At 39.5% G+C, this 24,851-nt stretch overlaps 1 protein-coding gene and 1 pseudogene across 1 annotated transcript in view; one reads left to right on the forward strand and one right to left on the reverse strand.

The window, feature by feature from the left end:
* Positions 1 to 24,851, forward strand: part of DNAH6 (dynein axonemal heavy chain 6) — a 213,928-nt gene that overhangs the window by 101,190 nt on the left and 87,887 nt on the right. Inside the window, exons 35-44 of the mRNA XM_029938527.1 lie at positions 3,430 to 3,612; positions 4,182 to 4,325; positions 8,315 to 8,536; positions 9,277 to 9,424; positions 11,224 to 11,381; positions 12,841 to 12,972; positions 20,169 to 20,340; positions 22,067 to 22,213; positions 22,778 to 22,851; positions 24,483 to 24,637. Coding sequence (XP_029794387.1) covers positions 3,430 to 3,612; positions 4,182 to 4,325; positions 8,315 to 8,536; positions 9,277 to 9,424; positions 11,224 to 11,381; positions 12,841 to 12,972; positions 20,169 to 20,340; positions 22,067 to 22,213; positions 22,778 to 22,851; positions 24,483 to 24,637 — 1,535 coding nt within the window. The remainder of the gene's footprint in view (positions 1 to 3,429; positions 3,613 to 4,181; positions 4,326 to 8,314; positions 8,537 to 9,276; positions 9,425 to 11,223; positions 11,382 to 12,840; positions 12,973 to 20,168; positions 20,341 to 22,066; positions 22,214 to 22,777; positions 22,852 to 24,482; positions 24,638 to 24,851) is intronic.
* Positions 20,632 to 21,539, reverse strand: LOC115290387 (annotated as a pseudogene).

A 24,851-nucleotide genomic window follows, 5' to 3' on the forward strand; every position in this document is an offset into this window, starting at 1 on the left:
CTTTTACGTTATTAGATGGAACAACTCAGTTCTGTATCATCTTCTGCACCATCTCCCTTCTAAAATAGTTCTCTTTGCCTTAGCTTGACAAGGGATCTTTTGCAGTGTTGTGCCCCAGCCCACCCCCACCCCTGTAGAAAGCCATCTTCTTTCTGTTTCTCCCCTCCAAAGATGAATCAGAAAAAATAGGGTTTTTTAAATTTTTTTTTTCATTCTTAGGCCTCAACATTTTGACAATGATGCGGTCTAGTTTCAGAGTACATTGTTAGAGAAAATAATTTTCAGAATCGAGAATGTATCATGTACTTCTGGAAGATTTTAAACCTTCCCAAATTTACTTTTCTTTTAGTTTTTAATAGACTGTATTATTTAGGGTACTTTTAGGTTTATAGAAAAGTTTAACAGAACATTCAGAGAGTCCTTATATATTCCCTCTCCTCCAAACATAGTTTTTCCTATTAACATCTTGCATTCGTGTGGTACATTTGTTAGAAGTGATTTGTAAAGATTGATGAAACAATATTGACATTATTATTAACTAAAGTCCATAGTTAACATCAGGCTTCATGTGTTATATGAATGTGTTGTACAATTGTGTTGTACAATTGTGTAGGTTTTGACAAATGTATAATGTCAAGTATCCACCCTTAACAGTATTATACATAATAGTTTCACTGACTTAAAATCTGTGCTCCACCTATTTATCCATCCATACCCCTTCCCTACCACTACATGCCCTCTCCAGAATGTCATGTCATTGGAATCATACAGTATGTAGTTTTTTCAGATTGGCTTCTTTCACTTAATACTATGCATTTAAGTTTCTTCCATGCTTTTCTGTGACTCGATAGCTCATTTCTTTGTAGCTCTGAATGAAATGGTTCTGAGTGGAATATTTTCCATGATGTGGATTTACCAAATTTATCCATATACCTACTGCAGACATTCTGATTGCTTCCAGGTTTTGGCAATTATGAAGAAAGCTACTAGACACATGCATGTGCAAATTTTTGTATAGACATACATTTTCAACTAATTTGGGTAAAATACCTAGAAGTGTGATTGCTGGATCATACGGTAAAATTTTATTTAGCTTTGTAAGAAACTGCCAGTTTGTCTTCCAAATTGCTATACCATTTTGCATTCCCACCAGCAATGAATGAGAGTTCTTGCTGCACATCCTCACTAGCAGTTAGTGTTGTTGATGTTCCAGATTTTTGCCATTCTAATAGATATGTCTCCTTGTTTTAACATGCATTAATGTGCATTTCATGTGATCACGAGTGTCTTTTCATATGCTTATTTGCCATCTGTCATATTATGCCATCATATGCATATTTGCTTTAGCAAGGTGCCTGTTCAAATCTTACTAATTTTTTATTGGATTGTTTCCTATTTTTGAGTGTCATGAGTTCTTGTAATTGTTTGGATCCAGGTTTTTTGTCAGGTATGTGTTTTTGTAAAAGTTTTCTCCCAGCCTGACTTGTCTTTTCATTCTTGGAACAACCTTTCACAGAACACAAGTTTTTAATTTTAAAATTAACTTATCGACACTGACTGACATCTTGGTTTTAACCTCAGGAGACCTGGAGCAAACAGCCGACCCTATACCTGGACTTCTTGTGACATAATAAATTTGAGTTGTTTTAAGTCAAAAAAAAAAAAATTAAATTAAATTAACTTATCAAATTTTCTTTCATTGATTGTGCTTTTGGCATTGAATCTAAAAACCACTTCCAAACCTAAGGTCACCTAGATTTTCTCATTTGTTATCTCATAGAAGTTTTATAGTTTTGCTTTTTACATTTAGTCTGTTATCCATTTTGAGTTAATTTTTGTGAAAGGTATAATATCAGTGTCTACGTTCATCTTTTTTTTTGTTTTTTGCATGTGGATGTCCAGTTTTTCCAGTACCATTTGTTTAACATAAATAAAAAACAAAACAAAGGGATACTTTCTCCAATGGATTGCCTTTGTTTTTTTGTCATACATCAGTTGACTGAATTTGTATGGATCTATCTTTGGGCTCTCTGTTCTGTTCCACTGATCTATGTGTCTATTCTTTTGCCAACACCATGCTGTCTTGATTACTGTACCTTTATAGTAAGTCTTGAAGTTAGATAATGTCAGTCTTCCAACTTTGTTCTCTAGCATTGTGCCATTTGGGGTACTTTGCCTCTCCATATAGACTTTATAATCAGTTTGTGAATATACACAAATTAACTTGCTGGTATTTTGGCTCAGACTACCTTGAATCTATAGCTCAAGTTAGGGAGTGCTGACATCTAAATAATATTGGGTTTTCCTATTCATACCCATTGAATATCTTTCCATTTATATAAGTCCTCTCTGGTTTCTTTCATCAGTCTTGTAATTTTCCTTATTTAGCTCTTGTACATAGTGTGTTAGAATTATACCTAAGTATTTCATTTTTTGTGCTAATATTAATGGTGTTATATTTTCTAATTCAAATTCCAATTATTCATTGCTGGAATATAGGAAATCAATTGATTTTTGTATATTAACCCTGTATCCTGCAACCTTGCTATAACAGCTTATTAGTTCCAGGAGATTTTTATCAGTTCTTTGGTATTTTCTACATAGACAAGTCATCAGTGAAGAAAGACTTTTATTTTTCTTCCGTCTCAACCTGTGTACTCTTTATTGTTTTTATTGTCCTATTGCATTAGCTAAGACTTCTAATACAATGTTGAATAGGAATGATGAGAGGGACTGCATTCTTTTTAAATCTTTGGAAATTATTTCCTCTCCTTTCATAGATATTTAAATTACTGTTTTTTCTTGTTTATTATTGTCCTTAATTATAAGGCTGTGTGAAATCTATATTGACAATTAGCAAATGTGACTATAAAATAAATACCTTTAAACCCATTACCAGATCAAGATGTAGGACTGTTGTCCACTACCCAGAATCTCCTCTGTGTCTCTTCCAAATTATAGAAAGTTTTCTTAAAATTTTAATTTGTTTCAGATCTTGTTATGTTTATACCCTTTAATCTAAAGTCACAGAATAGGTGTGCCTGGGTGGCTCTGTCAGTTAAGTGTCTGACTCTTGATTTTGGATGCCTCCTGTCATGATCTCATAGTTTGTGAGATTGAGCCCTGCATCAATCCTCAAGTCAGGCTACCCAGTGACAGCATGGAGCCTGCTTGAGATATTCTCTTTCTCTCTCTCTCTCTCTCTCTCTCTCTCTCTCTCTCTCTCTCTCTCTCCCCCCTCACTCCCCCACTTACTCACAGACTCATGCTCTCTCTCAAAAGAAATAAACTCTAAAAAATAAATCAATAATCAATAATAAAACTCACAGAATATATTACAATACACAGATTTAAACTAACCCATTTCTAAACTTAATTATATATTTCATCTGGTCTTACTGAAACATTATTTGTTTGTGTGATTTTCAGCTAAATGAGGAAACCCAAGAATATATATTGAAACTTTTTCAACGTTATGTTGATGATGGTTTATGCTTTATCAATAAAAAATGCAGCCAAGCAATCCCACAAGTGGACATCAGCAAAGTTACTACACTCTGTTGCTTATTGGAGTCTTTGATATTTGGGAAAGATGGAGTTAATTTGGCAATGGTATGAAAAGTTTCCTTAGTGCTATAAAGCTATGAAAATGAGATTGTTGTATAGATGCTTTGCAAATAAACAACTCTAAATTTTCTGTAAAATGATACTTTGATTTTCAAGTTAATTTTTCAGGCAAGTAATGATTGTGAATAGATTCACAGAATCTCTAAGTTCCAACGAATGTTAGAAAAACTATAGTTTACTCTTCTACTGGATGTTAAAATTCCTTACAGTCTACAACACATCCTACAACATATTCCTGGTATATGTGTCTGTCTAGCAGCTGTTTAAATACTCATGCAGGTATGAACAAAGTTATAATAGTCAGTTGAAAGACATTCTTGAGCTTTTTTTCTACATATTCCTTGTCATTCATTTTCTCATCAGAGTATTTAAATATGCACCGCTATAAAACATTGCTCTTTGAACTATTGAGTCAACTATAAGCAATATATACTGTACCTTTTTTTAAATGCATGAGTCTAACCAAAAGAAAACAATCTTTAGACTTTGCAATTTAAGGATTCTTTTTATGTGAACAAATAAAATACTAAAATTCTTTCTCTTTGTTCTTTCAGGAACAAACAAAACTGAATACGGTACTATGTCAGACTTTTATATTCTGTTATTTATGGTCTGTGGGTGGAAATCTAACCGAAAACTACTGGGATTCTTTTGACACATTTATTAGAACACAATTTGATGATAATCCTGATGCCAGGGTAAGAGCTAAATACATTTAATTTTAACATAATAACTGAACCACTACAATTAAATTTCAAGACTAAGATTTTAAAAGACTTAGTTCTACTGCAAATATAAAAATCCTTTACTATAAGGGTTTCTAAAATTATTACCTTTTTTAAACCATAGATAACATTTATTGTATTAAAAATTTTAAAGAATCTTCTCCCAGTCATATGAAGAAAGTAAGGTATAAGAGTAGGGGTGCCTGGATGACTCAGTTGATTAAGCCTTTGACTCTTGGTTTCAGCTCAGGTCATGATCTCACAGTTTGAGCCCTGTATAGGGTATCATGGGTTTGAGCCCTGTATCAGGCTCTGTTAGCACAGAGATTCTCTCGCCCCCTCTCTCTGCCCCTCTCCCACTCGTTCTCTCTTCCTCCTCTTTCTCTCTCTCTCAAAAAAAAAAGAGAACAAATAATTCTACTTAGTACACTTATTTTTCACAATGTTCTGGTTTGGTAATTCAGGAATTACTTTCTGTATATTCTAAGATGAGCAAATGAATAAATATCAAGGATAATGCCAACCAGGTTTCTCACTGTTAGGAAAGGGATTTACAAATATGAAAGGGGAAAGATTAGAAGGTGCCTGTGTTCTTGCAATTCCAAGAATTGCAATTGGAATTGGAGCTAATGGTATTCATGGATCCTATATATGTATATACATATATGAAAATTAATGCATACTTTCATACATACATAAATTGCCTGCTGCTGTGTGCTAAGAGGAACTAGAAGCAAGGACACCTCAAGAGCAATTAGCATACTAGGTATGCTAATTCCTAAATACTACTCTCCATGAAAGGGAACCAAGGCTCCTTAATGAAATAGCTGATTACAGCCAGCACTGGGAGAGAGGAAGTACAAAATGAGCCTAGAACATCTTCTTATGTCAGATAGCAAAGAAGTGCTCAGAGAAAGATGGCACATTTCAAAAGAACACAGGACCCAGTTTAAGGACTCCCACTGGCCAAATCTGGGCAGATTTGAGCATCAAAATAAATAATGATATGGGATTATGGGCCTTTGCATGAAATAAAAATCTGTGAGTCCATACTCATAGTAAAAATATACATACATACATACATACATACATACATACATACATACATAAAGAGGGAGAAGGAAAAGCTCCATCTCACAGAGGAATACCAACAAATCTATATAGGAGCAGTGATGGAGTTAGAACATTATAACTTTGCAACCATCATAGTGATAATTGATTTAGGGAGGAATCATCAATGGATGCCAAAACCAGGTGAAGGTTTGATGAGACATAATATTTACATAGTTTCAAAGTATCTCCTACAAATCATTTGATTAATTGCCAAGAGAAAAATCATATTGTTACAGTAAAAAGAAAAAAAACATTGCAGATATTACCTTAACTAAGAAACCAATCTAACATCAGTATAAGGACAAAACTGTGCCTTCTCATATAGTGCACTCAGAAGGACACAACCTCAGTTCTGAAGTATTCCTTTCAAACATGCATGACCTAAACTTAATGTTGAGAATACATCTGGAATCCCCAAACTGAGGACAGTTCTGTAAAGTCAACTGGCCTATATTTTCCAAAAATGTCTGTCATGGGAGACAAAGCTTTAAAGCTGAGGAACTTTTCCAGATGAAGAGACTAAAGAAATATAACTAAATACAGTGCATTATCCTGTATTGGATCCTAGACTGGGAAAAATATAGCTGCTAGTGACATTATTAAAAACACTGGCAGGGGCACCTGGGTGGCTCAGTTGGTTGAGTGTCCAACTCTTGATTTTAGCTTAGGTCATCATCCCAGGGTCATGGGATCAAGCCCTGCATTGGGGTCTGCACCGAGCATGGAGCCTACTTAGGATTCGCTCAGTCATCTTTTACCCCCCTCCCCATCTGGCATGCTCGCTCGCTCGCTCTCTCTCGCTCTCTCTCTCTCTTAAAACAAACAAACAAAAATACAACAACAACAACAAAAGAAACAAAACCACAAGCAATATTTGAGTGAGGAAGGTAAATTGGATAATAACATATCTCTATTCAATTTCCTGATTTTGATCATTTTACTGTGATTATATAAGACAGTATTATTGTTCTTTAGGAAATACACACTCAGTTATTTAGGACAAGGTGGAAAGTGTAGAGTAGAAAAATACAATAATAAAGCAAATTGGGCTAAATGTGTAAACAGTTAAAATAGATAAAGAATTTATGAAGTTCTTTGCACTATTTTTTTAACTTTTCTGTAAGTTTTAAATTATATAAATGTTAAAAGTTACCAAAAGAAGAAAAAATTTTCATAAGAATCTGAGCCCTATGGATTAGGACCTTTTAGTAGATATGAAACCTTCCTGGATCTTCCAGATGATTGTATCATAATTGGCCAAGATATTAAGGACAAGTGGCAGTTTTGTACAGAGACCCCACTGGGTCAAGGAAAATGATCTGGGATCATCAGAGGACAGTAGGAGCTGACGCAAAATAAACATTCAGTATTCATTTCGACAAATATTTATGAAAATCTGTTACATGGTAGGCTGCGTTCTGCAAACTGGGGCTACTGCAAGTAATCAAAGAGAGTATGGTAGGAGCACACCAGTAGACAAATACACCAGACAGGTAGTCCAGTGACTTCTCTCAGGAGAGAATGGACCAGTGACTTATCTCAGAGGAGGGTGAGGGTGTGGCTGGTATTGGGGAAGGAAAGAAGCTTTCTGACGTTCTGGATATGTTCTACATTATGATCCAGGGGTAGTTACGTTGATATTTACACATTCAAAAACACCTTAAACTGGCCTTGTAAAATCAGACACAATAATACACCTCAAATGTTTTTTAAAAATAGAATAAAGTAGAAAATAGAGTAGGGGTGCCTGGGTGGCTCATTGGGTTAAGCATCCAGCTCCCAGTTTTGGCTCAGGTCATGATCTTGAGGTTGCAGAGTTCAAGCGCCATCGCCAGCTTCTGACTGATACTGTGGAGCCTGCTTCGGATTCTCTCTTGCTCTCTGTTCCTCCCCTGCTCACGTGTTCTCCCTAGAGGGAATTGCAGTTAGTAGGGGTAAATGTTATACTTATTTGTAGACACACATGTATGTGAATGTACTAGGTCACCAAGTAAAATGGATTTCTTACTAAGAATTGCTGTTAAATGAGCTTGAAACACAGCTTCTTTGTACAGCTGCCAGAATGAGCGTTCTGAAATGCAATCTAATCATGTTCCCCACCTGCTTAGAATCGTTCACTCAATTCTTGCTCCAAGCACTTTGCTTTGAAAAGTGAGACTTTTCATAACCTGGCCCCTGTCTGTGTTTTCATATTCATCTCTCACTGTACATACTGCTTTTGTATTTCCCAGCATGCATGGCACTTTCCAGGCCTTTAGCCTTCTCCTTCCTCTCCTTCCCCGTACCATTCCTTCCTTGTGCATGGGCTTCCTTGTGCATGGGCTTGTCCTTCAAGTCTGAATTGTAACATCACCATCTCTTGGAAGCTTTCCTAAATCTCCAGCCACCACCATAACTCCCTGCAAGTAGAAATGAGTTGTCCTGCTTTGTAAGTGTCCCAACTCCATTAGAACCCTACTTCTCTGTGATACTAACTGATAACATTTGTGTCCTCCATGTGAATTTCAAAGGTCACTGAAGGCAAAGGCTGGGTCTCACTCAGCACTCACCTCTACCTCCAAGCACATTAGTCGGCAAGGAGTAAGCCCCTGAATGTTGACTTGAATCAAAAACGCTTTACAATTCTAATCTAAGGTTTTAGTATAATCAATATGTCAGAGATTTTTATGCATTGTGTTGCATGATTGTGTTTAAAGTGTTTAACTCTGATACCTGAACAACTACTTCTCTACAAGGAAAAAAGAAACCCAAATAGATTCATATTCCATGACTGCCTTTGTTTATGTGTGAATATTTCTATTGCTGTGTATCAATCCTAATGAAAGTGATACTTAATTTTTATGCTCTAGCTTCCCAGCTCTGGCGATCTGTGGAGCATTCACATGGACTTTGACACCAAACGGCTGGATCCCTGGGAGCGAATCATACCCACCTTTAAGTACAGCCGAGATGTTCCTTTTTTTGAAATGCTTGTCCCCACAACTGACACGGTGCGCTTTGGATATCTAATGGAAAAACTACTGGCAGTCAAGCATTCAGTGTTGTTTACTGGAATGACTGGAGTTGGCAAGGTAGGGAACCTACCTGAACAAGAAGGTCTGTCCAAAAATGAGAGTGTGGTGGACTTAGAATTGTAAGCCCCAGAAATAACATATTATTTTTCAGAGGAAATTCTTCTGAGTTTTGATCATTTTTCAGGAAGAATGTAACTATGCTGAATCTGTGTCTATCTTGGGAATTACTCCAATGGTTTATGTTGTCTCCTTGGAATTTCTGGGGCTGTGACCACACAGATTAGGGTGGGAATTGGCTAAACAGTTTGTGTCCCCAGCATACTGTTGATCAAGGTCAGTCTGTCCTCTCCTGCCCATTTACTTCTACCCAACATAGCAATGGGGTTTGGAAAAAGTGGACCCTAGCAGGAAATGTTGATGGTTTGGTCTTCTTGGTTTCGGGGATGGAGTCCACATAAACAGAAATTCACTGGTAACCTTCTAAATTATTTCTAAAAGAAATTTGGGTTCTTCGGTGACTTATGCTATCAAATTGAGACTTGGATAGGAAGCAAGGTGGATTTTGGTATAAAAATAAAATTAAAACTTTTGCTAAGATTGCTGATTAGGATATTTCTTTGGCTCTGATAAATATAATTACATGGAATCTCCAGTAAGAAGAAAGCAGACATTTCAATCTGGTTTTAACCTATCTCCTTTTATCCTGTTTCTTACTCACTGTACTGGATTATTACTGATGTAGGCAATTGAAATATACATTGAATATGAAATCAATTGACATATTTTTAAATTTAAAGTCTGTCATTGCAAAAGGATTGTTGAATCGAATCCATGAATCAGCTGCCTATGTTCCTGTTTATCTAAATTTTTCTGCTCAAACTTCATCTGCAAGAACACAAGAGATCATTGAGTCAAAACTGGAAAGGAAAAGAAAAAATATACTAGGTAAGTGTTATCAGTTTTATTTGTCTTAACACAAATTATCCATTAAACTAATCACAAAAACACTGTGTGTAATAAAATTACAAATGGATATTTTCTTTGTTTAATTTATTTGTAAAGGTGATTCTATTAATCACATTCTTTCTAGTGCCATATATCCCTATATCTTACTGTTTAGCAAGTAAGGAGTTTATTTCTATCATCACCTTCAACTCAAAGCACCTTCACCCTCTGCCTCTCTGTGGCTCTCTCTCTCCATGCATGCTCTACTTTCAAACCTGCGTGGGTTTCCCGTTATTTAAAACAAACCAACGAACAAACCACTTTGTATCTGGTGCATTGAGTTACCTGAACTGAGCAAGGAGTTGGCATGAAGCTCTCTAGGTTTTTTCTTGAGCCAGTGCTTTCAGCCAGGCTCTGTGGGATCTCCCTCACCATCCCATATTAACTACTTAGATAAATACTATCACTCTCTGGTCACTTGCAGCTATTTTGAATCAGGTCTCATGTAAAGCTCTGAGCCCAAACCCAATTTGAAGCTGTTCCTCTCCTCTGTTGTAGATCTGGTTTGTGGCTCCTGGTGCTGGAGGTGGAGAGGGGCAGGGGTGCCCTGTTGCTGGGAGGCTCTCGTGTGTTAGGATGGGAGGAGGAGAGGAAAGGACAGCTGGTCTCCCTAACTGGCATTTAGATGAGTCTCTGTGTGGATCATCCCAGCCTTCCTTGCTGGTGCTGAGTGCCTGGCAATTCTGTCTGTGTGGCAGGCTTCCAGGAGCAGGCTCTCTGAGGGACTCCCCAGCAAGATGTGTACAGGTCAGGCATTGGCTCCCAGTTGGGAAGTTTCCTGATGTTGGGACAGGGTCTTAGCCCCCACTCAGCCCCACCCTCCAGCCGTGTATCTGTAGTCGTTGGTACTGGGTCCACTTCGCTGGTCCACCCAGGAGGGCGGAATACTAGCCAAGCTCAAGCCCAGCTGCCTTCTACACTGTCCGTTATCTAACAGGCGCTGCTGTGCCAAGTTGTGGGGATACCACTTTACTGCTCTACTGCCTCCTCTCTCTTTCCTTGTTCCTATTCGGGTAGGCACAGGGCAATAGATGCTAATCTCTATAGTGGGAGACCAGGTCCTTGTGAATGATTCTCTTGGAGCCCCTTCCCACTCCTGTCCTGTTCCTTGGCTTCAAGGATCAGGAAGATGGAGTGGGCACTGGGTTTGCCTCGATTCCTTCATTACTGGCAAGTGCTGGATGCCACGGTGGGTGGAGTCACCTGCTCTGCCTAAGTTGTTCTCTTTTCTCTGTCATTACTCCTTTTTTTCCCCTCCTAGTATATATATTGATTTTCTTTAAGTTAAATATGGCACCGTGAAGCTCCACTGTACTGGATTTCCTTTTGATGAGATCAGGACACTTTCCAGCCCTGTTTTCCCTGTAGAGGGTGGTGCGATGGCATTTAGGTAAGGAGTGCTTCTGTTTCCTGCTCTGGAAAGAAAATGACCTTCCGCACCCATGCTAGACCACACAGTTGGTGAGGGCAGTGGTGGTGCCTCAGACTGAGAAAGATCCAGACCTGACTGGAGAGCTGGCATCATCCTGCATCTCTGGGAGTGAGGGCGAGGGCCCACCGGACAGTGTGGGTGTCCCAGCCCTGCCCACCTCTCGCTGCCGGGGCCCTTGTCACGTAGACGAACTGAGCTTCTTGTGACCTATAGGGCATTCATTGAGACCAAAGCCTTACCTAAGCTTTGTCTTACATTTTCCAATGGCAAATCTTAATTCTTACATTAAATTCATTTTATTCCCCAGGAGCACCAGGAAACAAACAGGTTGTGATTTTTGTTGATGATTTAAACATGCCCAGACTGGATCGCTATGGCTCTCAGCCTCCAATTGAATTACTTCGTCAGTATCAAGATTTTGGTGGATTTTATGACAGAAACAAACTCTTTTGGAAAGACATACAGGTTGCTTTACGTTTTAAATTTGCATGTTTAAATTTAAACAGTAAGAAAAGATAATATACTTGTTTGCCAGGGCTGCCATGCAAAATATCGCAGACTGGGTGACTCAAACAACAGAAATTTATTTTCTCACAGCTCTAAAGGCCAGAAGTCTGAGACCAAGATGTCGACAGGGTTGATTTCTTCTGAGGCTTCTCCCTGCATCTTGCAGATGGCTGTCTTCTCCTGTGTCTTCTCATGATCTTCCCTCTGTGTCTATATATCCAAATGTCCTCTTCTTATAAAGACACCAGTCCTACTGGATTACAGCCCACCATAATGAGCTCATTTTAACTTAATTGCCTCTTTAAAGACCATATCTCCAAATATAGCCACATTCTGAGATACCAGGGGTTAGGCCTTCAACATATGATTGGCCAGGGGGAAGAGGAAGACGTGATTCAGCCTCTAACATATAGCCTTGGTGTTTTTAATATGTGACTCAATTTTTTAATCTATGTTATATTCTTGCCCTACTTTATTGGGGAGATTCACAGACAAGTGAGACAGGCCCACCTCCCCAGTGGCTCAGCTTCAGGAGGTAGATGGACATGTATTTATAATGCAGGGTAATGAGTGGAGGGAAACTAGATGGAGGCAGGGCTGGGCATCGGGTTGAGGATGAGAGAGGCCTTCCCAGAAGAGGTGATGCTGGAAAAGGATTTTGCAGGCAGAGCTTGGCAAAGCAAGGAAAGGGAGCATTTGCATCTCAAAGCAGGGAGTGTAGAACACCATGGTGGCATGGAATGCGGGCACCAAAGTGGCAGGAGATGCAGAGGTCAGCCCAGGGGGCCGTGGTGCCATGACAAGGAACATGGATTTATTCTCTAAGAGATGCACTACCTCTAGAGGAAATGTTAGCAAAGAGTCCCTTGGCAGCAGAGGAGGGGTGGACTGGGGGAGGCAAGACCAGAGGCAATTATAATATCATGTACTGGTCCATTGCAAATGTTATGACCAAAGGCTCATAACCCTGTTTTTCCTATAGGAGCAATGGTTCAGTGTATCTTAATTCAGTGTTCCAGTGTTTTAGAGAACATAACTACCACAAATAACAAGAATAAGCTATACTTAATATTTGTTGAATGAATATATTTTAGCCTAAGGTACAAATTGTTAACAATTTTTTTAAGACTACATTTTTACATAGGTATATTTATGCAGATAAATGTATTAGCTGAGTGACGTTGAGCAACTTAACCACCCAGCGTCCTGATCTTTTTCATCTGCACAATGAGGGTAACAGTAGTGATCTCCTGAGGTTGCCATGAGGATTAAGTCAGATAACGTGTAGGGACACACAATCTGACCCTGTCACAGGGGAGGTCCTCAAAACAGCGCTGGTTCTGAGGCCTCCCACTGGGATGGGCAGATCCCAGCTCTTTCTTCGCTGGGGAGCCCACACGGATTTCTTCCCACACAGGATGTAACGATCGTCTCTGCGTGTGCACCCCCAGGAGGTGGCCGCAACCCTGTGACGCCCCGCTTCATCCGACACTTCAGCATGCTGTGCCTTCCGATGCCCTCAGAACACAGTCTGAAACAGATTTTTCAGGTGTGTGTGAATTTCAACCCAGGCGAGAGAGGAAAAGGAAACATATTTGTTCTGAAACTCCCATAGTCAAAATAGTCCGTGGTGTTTCTGGGGAGCCCACCAGTCCCTTTCTCCAAGCAGAAACCAGGTAGCCGTAGAGGCACCTGGACAGTAGCTGGCAGGCATTTGCATCACTGCCTTCTGTGAGATGGTTTGAGGAATGCAGAAATCCTGTCAAAGCCACCCCTTCCTTGGGGCCTTGCCTCCCAGCACTCACCAGATCTCATCCACTACACAGCCCCCGACTCTGTGTTCCTCTCATTGCTGGCCACCAGGTCCATGTGCCCACTTGCCCATCAAACAGAGTCCCCGATACCCCAGCGAGCTCAAGCACAACACACCTAACCTAGACTTCATCACCTCACTGCCACAGCCACCTCCAATGAAAACAACCACCCATATTTCTCCCACCTGTACAAACTTCCCATGGGGCCACTCCTCATCCTTTACATGGGGAAGATAACCATGCCTGCCCTGTAGGTGCTTAGCAACATTATTTTGAGTAGGATATGAGAGAACATAGAACAGCATGGCTGGAGACAGCATGCCATCACCAACCAGCAAAAGCTCATAGAGAATATGGTGAGCTGAGTCTTGGGGGACAAGAATTGACAGGGAGGAACAGATCTTGGGTAAATGAAGTCACAGAGACAAGAAACAGTAATGTGGGTATACAGGTAGGATAAGACTGGTGACTAGTTTGGTGAAGCTGACTTTGGCAGTAAATCACCTGGGAGCCAAAGAGGGCCAGTGACACTGGCATTAAGTGAGCCTCTGCAAGTGCTGATGCATAGGGGCACATGTACCCCAATGTTCATAGCAGCACTGTCAACAGTAGCCAAATCATGAAAAGAGCCTAAATGTCCATCACCTGATGAGTGGATCAAGAAGATGTGGTATATCTATACAATGGAGTATTACATGGCAATGAGAGAGAATGAAATCTGGCCATTTGTAGGAAAATGGATAGACCTCGGGGGTGTCATGCTAAGCGAAATAAGTCAGGCAGAGAAGGACAGATACCATATGTTTGCACTCATAGGTCGAACAGGAGAACAGGAGAAACCTGATGGAGGACCGGGGGAGGGGAAGAGGGAAAGAGAGTTCGGGAGAGAGAAGGATGCAAAACTTGAGAGACTATTGAATACTGAAAACGAACTGAGGGTTGAAGAGGAAGAGGGAGGGGGAAAAGAGGTGGTGGTGATGGAGGAGGGCACTTGTGGGGAAGAGCACTGGGTGTTGTGTGGAAACCAACTTGACAATAAACTATTTTAAAAAAGAAAAAGTGAGCCTCTGCATTCTCCAGCATTGACCTCTCCTTCCCATGGGACCCTCTTCAAGGAGAAAAAAGAGCCAACATGGACACAACCTTTAATAGATGGAAAGTGGTTTTCATATTGAAATAGCTTACATCCATGGGAAATTATTTTTAAGAAATTTGAGGTAGTTTCAGTAAGTTTAGGAGCTAATGCCAAAATGACAAATAAGAACCCCCACATTTTAACTTTTGTTTGGTAGAATACTTTTGAATATGAAAGGGTGAGAGCTTATCTCCTATGACAAAGTGTGGAACAAAACATGAAGTGGGTAACAGGGACCAACACAGGCATTAGAAGAATTTTTTGAGTCCCCCCCAGCTTTTGTTGAGACCCTTTGTGTATATTTTGAAGTTTGAAATGAGTGACTCCAACCATGCTATCCTGACACTCGGTGATGTGATCAGCAGTGAGGTGTGTCCCAGGTACCCCATGCCCAATGATAAAGTATTGACTTTGCTAATTATTTCCTATCAATAAATGAAAGCAAATTCAATATCCCAACAAAAAAATGTTATCCTTTTAAAAAAATTTTTTCTAAATGTTTATTTATTTTTGAGAGAGAGATGCAGAGCACGAACAGGGGAGGGGCAGCAGGAGAGGGAGACACAGAATCTGAAGCAGACTCCAAGCTCTGAGTGAGCTAGCCGCACAGATCGCGATGCGGGGATTGAACCCATGAACCGTGACATTATGACCTGAGCCGAAGTCGGGCACTCAACTGACCGAGCTACCCAGGCACCCCCAAAAATGTCATTCTTAATCATTCCACAATGCTTTCTTGGGTAGTAAGGAAAATGTGGAATCTGGCCTCTTGGAAATGAAATTATTCTTGACCCTCAGGCCCCTCCCTTTCCCTGTAGGATTGTCACATCCATGGGAAATGTGTTACTCACAGGGACATAATCCGGCAACTACATCCCAGCTGAAAACAGGCAGGAACTGCTTCCTTTCACTGTAACATATAGGCTAATATTTAAAACTTGCACTAACTGGGGGTGAAAATGGAAACAAAATGTGGCAAAATTGAGATCCCACGACCACTGGGTTGGACTAGATTCAGGTGGGGAAGCGTGTACCCTCCTTGCCAGAACAGACAGGATATTTTACCTGTAGAAGAAAAGAATTTGCTCTAGATCCATGGATCCCAAACTCTACTTTCAATCACAACCCGTTTAAGCAGTGCTCATGAGCTCAGAGCCCACCTTCCCTGACCTCAGTCACTGTATAAGGAGAAGGAACTTGGGGGACCACCAAGAACTGAAGAAAAGCAAGTAAGTTAAAGTAAATTTGCTCTTAGCAACATGAATAACTGATTTATTTCTACTGTATGAAAGAAGGCGATAAGTCTAAATAGTAAATGTATAGTATGTTTCTAGGATGCACATGTTTTTAACCATCTGTTATTTGTAAAACAATCAGTAGTATCACTGTACTTTCCTGGAGAGCTGTTGCAAGTTAGCCAAGCAGCACACACAGGCAGGGAGCACACCACTAAGGATGGGTTTGCCGGGATTTGGATTATGTGTGTTTATGAGTAACTCATCCTCATACACGTCTTTATGTTTACTTCCTGGACGTTTATACACAAAAGAATGTGCATCACTATACATTCTAAAGGTAAACTAAACACACAACAAATTAAATTGATGATATAGATGTAATTTCTAATTAGAAAGATGTAACAGCAGTAATTGAAAACAATGATCAGGGCACCTGAGTGGCTCAGTCAGTTGAACATCTGACTCTTGATTTCATCTCAGGTTGTGATCTCACTGTATGAGATTGAGCACTGCATTAGGCTAGGCTCCATACTAAGAGTCTCTCTCTCTCTCTCTCTCTCTCTCTCTCTCTCTCTCTCTCCCTCTCCCTCTCCCTCTCCCTCTCCCTCTCCCTCTCCCTCTCCCTCTCCCTCTCCCTCTCCCTCTCTCCATCTCTCCCTCTACCCCCCTCCCCCAGTTATGCTCACACTCTCTCTCTCTCTCCCAAAATAAATAAATAAACTTAAAAAAAAAAAGAAAAGAATGATCAACTCCATGAAGTACTAACAATGTCCTCAGGCCAAAACATCCTTCCCCCAATTCTGGGAATTCTGGCTCTGTCTTGTGTGCATATTCTTAGTAGAAGTTTTCAAAGTTGCCAAATATGCCATGTGAGGCAGACCTTTAAGTAAGAGTACCATGCTGTGGTCCTCAGAAAACTCTGGAGCGACACGCTAATTTTAATTTATGAATATCAATTTAGTAGCTCTTAATTTCATTCAGTGAAGAAATACTTGTTGAAACCTCCCATGCGCTGGACATTGGTATTACATTTTAAACAAAGCAGATGCCATCCTTATGCTCATGGAGACAGAGAATAGGCAGAAGAATGAACTAATATGTATTATGTTAATACTATCGATAACTATATAATTTGTGTGATGGAGAATAAACAGACTCAAAATTTAAGTTTTAATATATAATTATAATATAATATGATTTTATTATTATATATCATATAATATAATTTTTGATATTTGAGTATATATAATAAAATAATATCATTAATACTATCTATAACTATATAATTTGTGTGATGGAGAACAGACTCGAATTTTAAGTTTTTAGTATATAATTTTATATATAATAATATATAATCATATTAACATATAATTTTAATATATAAATCAACATATAATTTTAATATATGATAATTATGAATATTTGATGTGTAATTAAATATATAAATATACTTTAATATATAATTCTATGTAATATATATTAAATATATAATTTAATATACAATTTGAGATATAATTATTTTATTTTATTCAAATTTTTATTTAAATTCAAGTTAGTTAACATACAATGTGATATTGGTTTCAGGAGTAGAATTTCATGATTTATCACATATATGCAATACCCAGCTATTCACCCTTTTAATTAGATCTAGTTATCTAGAATTACACACCTATCTTTTCATTCTTGCTTTTCTTTGTTACTCAGAAAGCTGCTGGGGTAAAGGGAGTATTTAGGAAAATTAAGTATATGGAAGAGGTTACACTAACCACGTGTATATTTTAAAAAACCTCTTTTTAGAAGCAGGCCTAGGTGACTTTTTTTTTAAATATTTATTTATTTTTGAGAGAGAGAGACAGAGCATGAGAAGGAGAGGGGCACCGAGAGAGAGAGACACAGAATCTGAAGCAGGTTTCTGGCTCTGAGCTGTCAGCACAGAGCCCGATGCAGGGCTTGAATCCATGAATTGTGAGATCATGACCTGAGCCGAAGTCGAACACTTGACCAAGTCACCCAGGTGCCCCAAAGGCTAGGTGATTAAGGAAGGAAAAATCGAATGTAGGGCTATAGATTCTCGGCCAGCAATATTACTTAGTCCAAAGAATTCCAGATCCCAGGGAGAAAGTTCCCTACAGAACCAAGGATTTAGAATGCAAGGCTATTGACTAAACTACTCTGAACTAAGTTTCTGTGGAAATACTTTTTAAATACTTTCTAAATCTAATGTCTTAAAATTAAAGCTCTATCCATTTACAAACAAGAAAAATTGAGTCATTTAACTCAGTATTTTAAAAAATTGATTTAAAAATATTGATTCTGGGTGCATAGTATAAATTTTTGTACTTAAATTCAAGAGCATTACAAACGAGTTAAAGATGAAAAGCAGTACAATTCTATTATCACCTCGTCTGGTTTAGACCATCTTTAAAAAATTAGCTTCCACTTTCTCAAAAGCCTCATTTTCTTTTCCTTATCAACACACTATTGTTGAAGCAGAGAGAAAACTTGATTTTCCAAGTGTTTCTCTTCAGGTAGGTTTGTCTCTGCTACTAGAAGAGATTTGTATCTAGGGACCCTGTGGGCAGACCAGGTAGCCTGTAGCTAGTATATGGAAGCTAAAATTAAAACGGTGTGGCTTCATTTCTTGTATGTACTGTTATACCTTCTTGTATGAAGGGATGGCTACTCTCTGTGTCAGGCTCTGAACCTGTTTCTGGCTCAAAGCCCAGCCTGTCTTGTGTTTGGCTTGCCAGAGTCATCCTACTTCATTTCAGGAACATTTCTGGCTCACTTCCTTTTTGCGGCTCCATGACATTTTATGCTTAGTTTTTCTGGTTTCTCAAACCAATTGGTTTTATTACTGACTCCCAATGGTCACCTCATTATTTAGTTTGGCTATTTGATTTTTTTCCCTTTTTTTAAGTAGTTTACTGTCAAGTTAATTTCCATATAAGACCCAGTGCTCATCCCAACAAGTGCCCTCCTCCATGCCCATCACCCCTTTTCCCCTCTCCCCCACCCCCATCAACCCTCAGTTTGGTCTCAGTATTTAAGAGTCTCTTATGGTTTGCCTCCCTCCCTCTCCTTAACTATTTTTCCCCTTCCCCCCTCCCATGGTCCTCTGTTAAGTTTCTCTTGTTCCACATATGAGTGAAAACGTACAGTATCTGTCCTCTGCCTGACATATTTCACTTAGCATAACACCCTCGAGTTCCATCCATGTTGCTATAAAAATACATTTTTAATATATAATTCTATGTAATATATATTAAATATATAATTTGGTATATAATTTTAAATATAAAGTTATAGTAAAATTTTTATTTTATATATATTAGGATGATCCTACTCAAAATGTGGGCCATATGGAGAATTAAACTCCTGTTAGGGGCTGCAGAAGGGTGGTACCTCAAAAGGTAGCCCCCATAAGCTGCTAAAACTAAGGTTCAAATACTTGGGTTATTTTAAAATATGTCCTAGATGAGCCAGAAGCCTAAAGTCACAAGGACTGACTTACAAGGATTGATGTCCATTCTGGTAGCTTCTCCCATGAGTAACTCCAAGAAATTTATCTATTTAAAAATCTGTGATTATCCCAAGCACGTGGGGGCAGCAGACTAGCTAATAAATATGTACTTTGAGATTGTGGTGAGTTACGTATGAGAAGATTACAGAGCCATAAGGGGCATGACAGGAAGAGTCGGGGAAGGCCTCTCTAAAGAGATGACAAGTAACATAGAATACAACAATCAAAACATCCCTGCCAGCCGAGAGCCATGTGGCAGCGGACAGTAGGAGGGTGACAGATGTGTGGAGACCCTGAGAGAGAAGAGAGCCTGCGGTTAGGCCAGTGAGGCTGGGTCACAGTGAGCAACGGGGAAAAGGGTACAGTGAGCCTGGACTGACAGGGAAGGCAGTGCCCGATCCTCCTGACTACAGGTAACAGAAGGGAGACAGCAGTGGAAATGGAGAGGGTGATGAAGTGAGAGAAGGAGGGGGTGGGGTGAAGAAGCCCAGATGACGGAGTCAAGGCTGGAATAGGGGGATGTCAGGGAAGCACACATTCAACAAATGTAGTCCAGCTTGACTGTGGGGAATAGAGAATGGGAGGTGTCAAAGGAGACGTCCATGTTCCTGATCTGAGCACAGGTGCAGCCATATGGGGGAAGCTAAAAGGGGAAAGGGGTGCAGTTATGAGTAAGTTGCACTTTAAACATACATGAGGATGAAGTCTATGGAGCTAAAAATCAGAGAAAGGACTTTTTCCAGATGAACGTGGGGGCCCACAATGACACTACGGACCCACAGTAAGCAGAATCTAAATTACATGGAGGGTAAGTTTGGTCCATTCACTGGTCAGATACAAATGTGGCTCAGGGATCACCAGACAATCACAGAAGACAGGAATGAGCCCATTCTTGGGGACATACTCTGAAGTGAATGGAAGAGTTTTATCACCCATTATGTCCTTGTACTGGAATCCAGCTTTCTAGGTATTATTAGGAAAAACATCATCATAAAAAAAAATTCTAACCCTCTCACATTATGGTTTTTGTTCTAGGCCATTTTAAATGGCTTCCTCAGTGACTTCCCACCAGCTGTGAAGCAAACCGCATCAAACATTGTAGAGGCCGCAGTTGAGATTTATAACAGAATGAGTGTTGATCTTCTGCCAACACCGGCCAAGTCCCATTACGTCTTTAACTTGAGGGATTTATCCAAATGTGTACAAGGTAATGTATGGAACCCTCATTCTCTGACCTGCACCATCACTTCATTTCCCTTCACCCCCAATCTCTGAGTAGACTTGTACATACATGAGTGTCTGTGCCCCACCCAGGAACTCTGTTACATGTTTTTGTTTGTTTTGTTTTCTTCAGCATCTGGCTTTTATTGGTTGCTTGTTTTCTCAAATTCAGTATTTAAAAAAAAGTCACCTAAGGTGGTAGTTCAGTCACAGGTGGAGGTGGGGATGGGCCAATGGTCGCTCAGGAGGACGACACCAACATGGTATGATGGGTCCTTCACAGATAGTACCAGGCCAAGAGGCCAGCAACAAGGGCTGCACCAGCGGCCAGAATGAGCTAGAAGCTGGGCTTACTCAGCACAGTCAGGACTGTTCGGAAGGGACAGCTGCTGTCCTCCAGGGACACGTCTGTCTTGTTTAGCATTGTAGTAGGGGCATTTATAGACATTCCCGTTCCCACTGTTCATGGGGAGCCTATCCTTCAAGGTCTCTTTGGCCAACAAGGAGCCAGTTTGGCCCAGTTCATCGAAAATCTGCTTGTTGTACTCAAAGGCCTTGTTGGCCTCCTCCACAACCTTCTCTTTGGTCTTCAGGTTCAGGTCCAGGGCATTCATCCTGGCCCAGTAAAACTGCTTAAACTACTGTGCATTGTCCACGTTCTCATACTTATAGAACTGGGTCCTTTTGTGCCGGGGAGTTTCAGGGCCTGCTAGGCCACCTTCTTTAGCACCTGGCCCCCTGGGGGACCCTCCCAAGCCCGACCCCAGGATAACTACTTCGCAGCTTCCCTCAGACCACCAGCATCTCTTTCCATTTCTTGCTCCCAGCTGATGACCTATCTTCTTATTTCACTGAAAACAATAGAAGAAATCAAACCACACTACCTCATCTTCTAAATCTCCTAGACAACCTACATCTGCCTTCCCTTCTCCTGCATTGGCCGACTCAGGTCACGTGTCAGTACTCCCTCTGACAGTGGCTCCCATCCCCTCAGCCTACTCAGGGATTCTGTTCTTGTGTTGTGTGGTTCAGCCTGCCTGCTGTGTATGCCTATGTTTATAGTAAATATGCTCCCTGACCCTCTTGGCACTGTGTTGTGAGAGGTGAAGGGTCCCCACAGAGTGAGCACTTGGAGGACTGCTGTACCTCACTGCTTTTGTTGTAACTTGGTATTATTACAACCATGTTTACAATGATAATTTATATTAATACGAAGAGTACTCAGAGTAATCTGAATAGAAGTCAGAAGGACCAAGGGCGTTTGGTGAGAACTGAACATTGGGAAAGAATGAGGGAGGAAATTGGTGTTCTGAAAAACAATGTAAAGGTCAGGGATCGGGGCTTCAGGGTGGGGGCCAGTTTGGGGATGAATATATATGTATATTAAAGAGCTGTGACACTCCTCACTTAACATGTTGCAACCCAAGTAATAATGAGATGAACGTTGCCTATACTGTGAAATCTGACCATTTCATGTGTTAAGTTAAAGAAACATCACAAAACAAGAAAAAGGGTTTTGCCAGATAATGTGTCTGATTTTGCTTTCAAAAAGTGGAATCACCATTATTCTATGTGTGTGTGCCCACCGGGGAAGCACCCGTTTCTGGTGGTGTGGGATAAAGTTGGACTTAAGGATTTTCTAGTTAATTAACTTGTTACTAGATATTCCATAAATGTAGAATTTTCCTTTTTCCCTTTTCTTAAAAAAACAGGTATCCTCCAGTGCGATCCAGGAACAATAAGAGAAGAAATGCAGATATTTAGACTCTTTTGCCATGAATGCCAAAGAGTCTTCCATGACCGTTTGATTAATAATGAAGACAAGCACTATTTCCATGCTATTTTGACAGAAATGGCCAGTAAATATCAATCATTACATAGCTGTCCCTTTTCTTTCTTTTGGTGGGGTGGGGGTGGGGGCTGGAAAAGCCATTTGATTTCCATAGAGAAAAATTAAAATGACCTTAGATAAGGTAAAGCAAAATGGGTTTCAGTAATTCCTAAGTAAAAAAGTTTTTCTCTTCAATGATTCAAATATATAGAAATATATGAAACATTATAAAAATCCTTTTGTAAAAATTCAGGAAGAGTTAATATTTTAAATCCAGGAAGGGAGTTTTAAGTAGAAAAGGGAAAATAAGAGAACCAGCATTTTGTCTGGTAAGTAGCCGGATGTTTCTGAAGTGCCTCTTATGTATTTAATATCTATTGTTTAACAAAATGTCTATTAACATAAACATTAATCTTAAATTCAGGAGATTATCAACCAAACTAAAATGTTATGGTGCTAACATGGCTTTCTCTCAGTTTCATTCATACTACTTATGCCTTCAAAGTAACAGGTGATATTATTCTGTATATCTTATTGAAATACTGCATTCAAGCTTATCATATATTAAAAATTGATTTTGTTTTTTGAAAAGACAAACATTTTGGAATTGCAATTGACCTGGAATATTTTTTGGCTAGACCCATCATCTTTGGAGACTTTATTAAGGCAAGTATATTGATAACTACATTTGAAGATTATAAAGCATTTACTATCTTACATTTCCTTTTCATATTCAGCAAGAACTTTGCTACATCTGTGAAGATTAAAGATCTAGACCAAGGGTCAGCGAACTATGGCCCATAGGCCATATCTATATCCCACTGCCCATTTTTGTAAATAAAATTTTATAGGAACAGCCACACCCATTGTTTACTATATTTTTATGTGGTGGCTTTTGCATTACAAGACAGTGTGGAGTAGTAGCAACAAAGGCTATAATGACCTTCAGTGCCCAAAATATTTATTAACTGGCCCTTTAGAGAAGTAGATTGTTGACTCCTGATCTAGTCACATTCATTTTGGTAAAAGTCTGAATCAGAGCCCCATCAAGTTTTCCATTTGGAAGGAAGCAGAGAGGATTCTTAACTCAGGACTAGAATCCCCCTTACTATATTTTGTGCAGCTTTTCTGCCTGTGCCTAAGCGCTTCTAGCAGTGGAAGCCAAGAAGTTAACAGTGCTGCCCTCTTCATTTCAGGGTAGCTCTCACTAATTGCAAAATTTTTCTTACATTATGTTCCTCAATTCATACCCCTAATAACATACACACACCAGCCCTAATTTTACCCTCTAGAACAAGAACCTTCAATAAGTCTTCCATCTCACCACCCTACCTGTGTTCATTGATAACCATCTTGTTTTACCAAGTTGACTCTTGTTGGGTACAACATTCCTAGTGTCTCCAAGAGGGCAGAGGTCATGTCTTTGTTCACCCTATCTCCAGCTTCCTGCACAGAGCTAGGTATACAGCAGACTCTCAAACAAATGAGTAACTTGTCTTTATATTACATGTATGCAATTACCTCATCACATTAACACATTAAATGTGTTATTGAAAACAAAGTCCAAAGTTTGTTTCCAGGTGGTGATTCTATTTCCTATTTATTTCTATTGATCTAATTATCAAATGGGAGGAATAAAGGAAAAGGAAAAGAGCTGTTGGACCCTTCTTGCATTACCTATGAGTATTTTAATCAATGGCTCCAAATGAAAATGCCCCCAGGGTAGTTGCTACAGCAAAGAAAAGACATTCCCAACAGATCCAAACAGGACCTCGGACAGGACCCCAATTCCTTATAGTTTCTACCAAATTTCATTCTCACTGGTTTATTTAATTAGATGACCACTGTGTAAAAATTACATGTAGTTCTGGCATGATTTTTTATAACCCTAACAGTATGGTATGCATAATTTTCAACCCATTTAGCTTTTCTGATGTCAACAGGCTGAGAGCAAAAATACAAAATCAGAGTCAGGTATAGTGAGAAAGTATGAAAACCTATTCCGAGGTCCTGTGTGAATTTTTTAGCAAAGATCACTGAAATTCCAGTGTACTATTTGAAGTAAAATGAAATGGATTTTCAGTTACCCATGAAAATCTGAGTTTCTTAGTCCCATTTCCTTAGTTTTAAAGCCTTGCTAATATGTATATTATATAATATATATTCATATATATGCATGCAAATGGTTAAACAGCAACATGGGTGAAGTAAAATTCCCTCCTAAGATTATGAATGTTGTGTGTATTTCTGTATCATACTTGATCTAATTAATCCCTCTTCCATATATCATCTTATAGTTTGGAGCAGATAAGACTGATCGGATTTATGATGACATGCCTGATCTGGAGAAAATTGCAAATGTTCTCCAGGACTATCTTGATGATTATAACCTTATAAATCCCAAAGAAGTAAAGCTGGTGTTCTTCCAGGATGCCATAGAACATGTTTCAAGGTATATAGTACTATAGGCTGTCCAATAATGCATTGTATTACAAGGTAAGAATTAAGGTGCCTGGGTGGCTCAGTCGGTTGAGCATTCAACTCTTGATTTCAGCTCAGGTCATGATCCCCAAGTTCATGACTTCAAGCCCCACATGGGGATCTACATAGACTGTATGGAGCCTGTTTGGGATTCTCTCTTTCCCTTTTTCTCTCTGCCCCTCCCC

The sequence above is a fragment of the Suricata suricatta genome, chromosome 4 (assembly GCF_006229205.1).
Source record: "Suricata suricatta isolate VVHF042 chromosome 4, meerkat_22Aug2017_6uvM2_HiC, whole genome shotgun sequence".
Taxonomy (NCBI): domain Eukaryota; kingdom Metazoa; phylum Chordata; class Mammalia; order Carnivora; family Herpestidae; genus Suricata; species Suricata suricatta.